This window comes from Strongylocentrotus purpuratus, unplaced genomic scaffold (genome assembly GCF_000002235.5).
Source record: "Strongylocentrotus purpuratus isolate Spur 01 unplaced genomic scaffold, Spur_5.0 spur5_scaffold_16, whole genome shotgun sequence".
Lineage (NCBI taxonomy): Eukaryota > Metazoa > Echinodermata > Echinoidea > Camarodonta > Strongylocentrotidae > Strongylocentrotus > Strongylocentrotus purpuratus.
Genome location: NW_022145601.1, coordinates 11,716,760 through 11,722,891, shown reverse-complemented (window position 1 = coordinate 11,722,891; position 6,132 = coordinate 11,716,760). Strand labels below are relative to the sequence as shown.

General features: G+C 41.0%; 1 protein-coding gene across 1 annotated transcript; it reads right to left on the bottom strand.

Moving 5' to 3' along the window:
• Positions 1–296: 296 nt before the first annotated feature.
• On the bottom strand, positions 297–5,861 carry LOC105439221 (ankyrin-1-like). The gene is made up of 5 exons (XM_030987388.1): positions 4,820–5,861; positions 3,743–4,510; positions 2,564–3,409; positions 872–1,113; positions 297–472 (listed from the first exon to the last, which is right to left on the bottom strand). The coding sequence occupies exons 1-5, from the start codon at positions 5,859–5,861 to the stop codon at positions 341–343; spliced, it is 3,030 nt and encodes a 1,009-aa protein (XP_030843248.1). The 3' UTR covers positions 297–340.
• Between the last annotated feature and the right edge of the window lie 271 nt (positions 5,862–6,132).

Here is a 6,132-nt window from a genome sequence, read left to right as displayed (position 1 = left end):
GAATTATCACCCATGTTTGAATCGAGTTTCCTTAAATTATATTATAATGAGATGATGTTGTGCAATGAACAGTACGATAAGGCAGAAAGTTCATCAGTTCGGTATCGCTTTAAGAAAACTCTATATCATTTGTAATGTAAAAAACATATTATTAGGACCTGCAGAATAGTTAACGGACGATTTATGTGTCAGGATAATTTACTTCGGGGAAAGTAAACTCGGGAAGGTTACAATTGGGCTATTGCCCTCGGCACGCCTCGGGCAATAGCACAATTCTTACCTTCCCTTGAGCGTATAAAAACAACTATTTCTCTCAAAGCAGTCATCAATACTATAATAACTATATTGGGATTGTTACCTCCTTTGACACTTCCTCTTTGTTTTCCAGATGTCTTACAGAAAGGGGTCCTTTTCCCCAATATACACAGTACTGCTCACCAAGAAAGGCTACCTGGTAGTCTCGTATGGTATCCTATAAAGACAATAATAGTAATAAGAGCATACTAATAATAGTTGCAATAATTGCAATAATGCCGCTCTTCCAGAGGGCACTGCAGCAAATGAAGGTACTCAAATACACTGAATATTTACTTCAAGATGTGAAACGTTTATCGGGTTTGAATATTATATCTGTGATTTGTTTTATATTTTTTGTGACCACCCCGTCCCCTCCCCCCCCCCCCCCCCACCCCTACCCCTCCGTGTACGCACCTAACTACTCAGAAAACGTTACACACAAACATTGACATCGTAACCACAAAAAGACCGGAGACACAAATACAATTTATTTAAATTAAATAAATATTGAAATAGACTTCAAATTCTTTTTCAGCTAAAATTATGCCGAACCGTTAATTTAGGATAAATATACCTCTTTCATGCCGTAGAAGTCGTCTTTAATGACGAGATAGATGCGGTTCAACTCGTCTCTGTATGTTGATAGGGGAACGTATGGCGTACAGATGAGCCTTTTACCGATGAAGTATCTCCTGATTAAGGAGATAATCCACCATTCCGAGAAATGGTCTAAGTACAGAGTAAGGTGATTCTTTGCGACTACACACCGAGCAGCTTTGTCAGAAGCAGGAACTATCCTTGAAAATTCATCAGACTCTGTAAAGAAGACAAAAAATAGGGGACCCTGTTAATTTTGTTACGCAGTGAACTGTCATACTTTGGGATTTACTTTCACAAATAAAGAAAGCAAATATTCTTTTTCTGCAAGTTTTGCGGGTTTATTGGGGAGCCTTGTTGGAGGGTCATTGTTTACTCATGATCAATGACGTAAAAACATGTCAATTGCTTTTTGGTGATTGGCTATTAAAAATGTTTTATGCATTCAATCATTCTCATAATTCCTTTCGATCTTTCCACAAGAATCTTGAAAATGGCGGCTGTATGAACTGTGCGACTTATAAGTCATTCAAACACAAAGACTGAAACATTTTTATTTTAAGCGAACTTCCATCCTAATAGAAGATTATCAAGTAAAACTCATTGAATTAGAACATTCTGAGAGGAACATCAACATTGAAGTGAGGTCATTATGATACCAAGAATAGTAAGGGAGTATTAATTTTGTGTGAAGATCTCTGTCATAATTGATATGTGTTTGTCGTGGCAGTCAGGGGCTATCTGCACTGCCACAACATATTTTCCCCTTTCGTTTTTCTTTTGTTTGACCAAAGAACATTAACTGATTGAATACACTTTAATTTAATCAGTCAACGCTAATATGTTTGAATACAATGAGAAAGTACTCTAGATCAATTCATCACGATACCTCTCACACTTTGAAAGTTCAGGTCAAAGCTTGATTGCCGATAATAATCAGTGGTAGGTATGGACCTGTTACAGAGACCGCACTGTGCGCAAAGTTTTTCATTGAAATTTGCTTCACCGGATTACAAGACCACTGATCTACCGACTGAGCTATCGCGCCTCATTATTCAAAACGGACATCAAATTTGAAACAGTTACTGTAAAAATGCTTATTTTCTTTTCAAACACGAGCAGAAAGACCTTCGAGAAATGAGCTCAAAGGAAATTTCAATAATCTACAATATAAGACGAGTCTAAGAAACCTATATTCACTCGGCTATGCTATTTTTGTGAAGCAGCTATATAAGTCTTGTGCAGCATTCTTGATCCACGTATATCTCGATATGTTCAAAGTTCAGACGCGGTGTAATGCACGTAATAACATATGGCATGATAATGGGAACGTACCGTGGTATGTTCCTTTGCCGGGTACCCATAAAACACTTTGGTGGAGAGTGGCAAATTCATATTTATGTCTTGCCTGAGTGCCGCGCGAACATGAATTATGTGATCTGCAGGCCGGTTAAGTATCCACGAGACCACCACATCTCAACAGTTTTGATACAAAAAAAGAAGGCAACTTTTAGCAAAAGCTTGTCTCGTGTAAATCGAGATGCCTTCAATTCAATATAAATCTAAGAGCGAATCAAAGAAGATTAGACAAAGAGAGGGAAATAAAAGGAACGGAAGGGAAAGGAATTTATATGGAGATATGGGATCTATGGTAATAGGAAGATCTTACCAGTTCTTCGGGTGTATAGCACAATTTCTGCCTTGTCTGGGTTGGTGAAAATAGCGCTATGTGAGACCGTGACTTCCACCGGAGTTTTAAACTGAAGACCAGGAGGGGATAGCTTGAGCCCAACTGAGATGATAACTTCGTCTTTTTCCAGGTTTAAGTCATGTGGAATGGTTGTCAATGCTTCTGCTGTGATATATTTGGCTCTGTCCACATCGTCTGGTGAAAGTGTAACCTTGATGCTGTACTCGTCAAGACTAATAATCATTGTCTCTTCTGTGCTGCTCTTCCTCGAGGATCGAGAGCTGTCTTGTGGACTGGTACGATATGGATCGCATGTTCGGGAGGATGGGGGCATATAGCCAGGGAAAGCCTTACTACCAAAAGTACTGCGAAGGTAGTCATAGTGGTCCTCTTCAAACCCAATGAATGGCTTAACGATCTTTGTTGCTTCTCTATTTAAAAGAAAGTCATGTATACCCAGATGGCCGCCATTAAGAGCAAGGCCTGAAGGTGTCCAGTAATCATCAGTAAGTTTCCCCGGGTCTGCACCCTTACTAACGAGGTATTTGACAATATCAAGATGACCATTGAGTGATGCTATGTGAAGAACTGTAAACCCATCTTTATCACCGATTCCAATGCTTGCTCCTTTGTTCACGATATACACGACGACTTCAAGATGGCCTTCTTGAGAAGCACAAGCCAAGGGTGTTCTGTAGTTTTTGTCACATATGTCAAGCCGGGCCCCTTTCTTAACAAGGTATTTGACAATATCAAGATGACCCTTGAATGATGCTATGTGAAGAGCAGTTAACCCATTTTGATCAACGATATCAATGCCTGCTCCTTTGTTCACGATATACTCGACGACTTCAAGATGGCCTTCTTGAGAAGCACAAGACAAGGGTGTCCTGCCGGTTTTGTCACATTTGTCAAGCTGTGCCCCTTTCCTAACAAGGTATTTGACAATATCAAGATGACCCTTGAATGATGCAATGTGAAGAGCAGTAAACCCATACTTATCACCAATTTCAATGCCTGCTCCTTTGTCCACGATATACTCCACGACTTCAAGATAGCCTTCCTGAGAAGCACAAAACAAGGGTGACCTGTCGTTTTTGTCACATTTGTCAAGCTGTGCCCCTTTCCTAACAAGGTATTTGACAATGTCAAGATGACCCTCCAATGATGCTCTGTGAAGAGCCGTAAACCCATCTTTGTCGCCAATTTCAATGCCGGCGTCTTTGTTCACGATATACTCGACGACTTCAAGATGGCCTTCTCGAGAAGCACAATACAAGGGCGTCTTGTCAGTTTTGTCACATTTGTCAAGCTGTGCCCCTTTGCTAACAAGATGATGAACTATTTCAACGTGTCCATTGGACGATGCAATGTGGAGTGCTGTTAACCCGTCTCGATTACAGTTATCAATATTTGCTCCTACGTTCAGTAAGACCTCGACAATACCCAAATGGCCTCTTTCTGCTGCGAGAAACAAGGGTGTCATCCCGTTCCTGGGTTCATTGTCAATCTCTACCCCTCCGTTAACAAGAACTTTGACAATATCAAGGTGTCCCCAAAATGAAGCCAAACTAAGTGCGGTCCATCCATCGTCAGTGCTTTTATCCAGCTCTGCTCTTTGACTGGTTAGATATTTTACTCTATCAATATTACCAGCTTTTGATGCAGAATGAAGAGCTGTATATCCACCTTTACCACACGTGTTAATGTTGGCTCCTTCTGTCAAAAGGTACTCTGCAATGTCAAGATGGCCACCGTCTAAAGCAAGGTGTAAAGGTGTCCAGTAATCATTATCAAGTCTCTCCAGCTCTGCCCCTTTACTAACAAGGTATTTGACAATATCAAGATGACCCTCGAGTGATGCTATGTGAAGAGCTTTATCACCAATGCCAATGCCTGCTCCTTTGTACAAGATATACTCGACGACTTCAAGATGGCCTTTTTGAGAAGCACAAGACAAGGGTGTCCTGCTGTTTTTGTCACATTTGTCAAGCTGTGCCCCTTTCCTAACAAGGTATTTGACAATATCAAGATGACCCTTGAATGATGCTATGTGCAGAGCTGTAACCCCATCTTTATCACCAATTTCAACGCCTGCTCCTTTGTCCACGATATACTCGACGACTTCAAGATGGCCTTCTTGAGAAGCACAAGACAAGGGTGTCCTGCTGTTTTTGTCACATTTGTCAAGCTGTGCCCCTTTCCTAACAAGGTATTTGACAATATCAAGATGACCCTTGAATGATGCTATGTGAAGAGCAGTTAATCCATTTTTATCAACGATATCAATGCCTGCTCCTTTGTTAACGATACACTCGACGACTTCAAGATGGCCTTTTTGAGAAGCACAAGACAAGGGTGTCATGTTGGTGTTGTCACATTTTTCAGGCTGTGCACCTTTGCTAACAAGATGATGAACTATTTCAACGTGTCCATTGGACGATGCGATGTGGAGTGCTGTTTGCCCGTTTCGATTACAGTTATCAATATTTGCTCCTACGTTCAGTAAGACTTCGACAATACCCAAATGGCCTTTTTTTGTTGCCAGAAACAAGGGTGTCATCCCGTTCCTGAGTGCTTTGTCAACCTCTACCCCTACGTTAACGAGAACTTTGACAATGTCAAGGTGTCCCCTAAATGAAGCCAGACTCAGCGCGGTCCAACCATCCTCAGTGATCTTATTTTGCTCTGCTCCTCGACTAGTTAGATATTTCACTCCATCAATATTACCAGTTTGTGATGCAGCATGTAGAGCTGTACATCCACCTTTACCACACGTGTTAATGTTGGCTCCTTCTGTCAAAAGGTACTCTGCAATGTCAAGATGGCCACCGTTTAATGCAAGGTGTAGAGGTGTCCAATAATCATTAGCAAGTCTCTCCAGCTCTGCCCCTTTACTAACAAGGTATTTGACAATGTCAACATGACCCTCGAATGATGCTATGTGAAGAGCTGTAAACCCATCTTTGTCGCCAATTTTAATATCTGCTCCTTCGTTCACTAACAGCTCTACCACATGAAGATGGCCTTTCTTTGAACATAAGTGAACCGATGTCTGTAGGTTAGCATCGATTACATTCACCTTTGCTCCATGATTGGTTAGGCATTTAACCGTTTGCAAATGTCCGTTTGCCGAAGCAATGTGAAGGGGTGTCTTGCCAGATGCATCCGAGCAGTTTACATCAACTCCTCTCGAATCCTCGGACTTGTCTTCTGAGTCGATTAATGATTGTATCTTCTGGACGTCTCCTTTTGCCGCTGTAGAAAACAGCGCCATGTTAAACGTAATTCACACCCACTACGTTTTGCACATCATGATATTACCGTGCTCTTCAAACATCAAGTTACGTATTGTCATGTGACATTGAAATACTGTGTAAATTGGCCCGTACCCTTTAGTAGCGTTTTCTATTCTGTAGGAGCAATCAAGCGTGATTATATGAAAACATTTCATAAATTGGACTTTGCACTCATATCCCTATTGGCTTCAGAAGTCTGACTACATTACTGTACAGTGTATTACAACAAAACAGACCAATTGCCAAAAT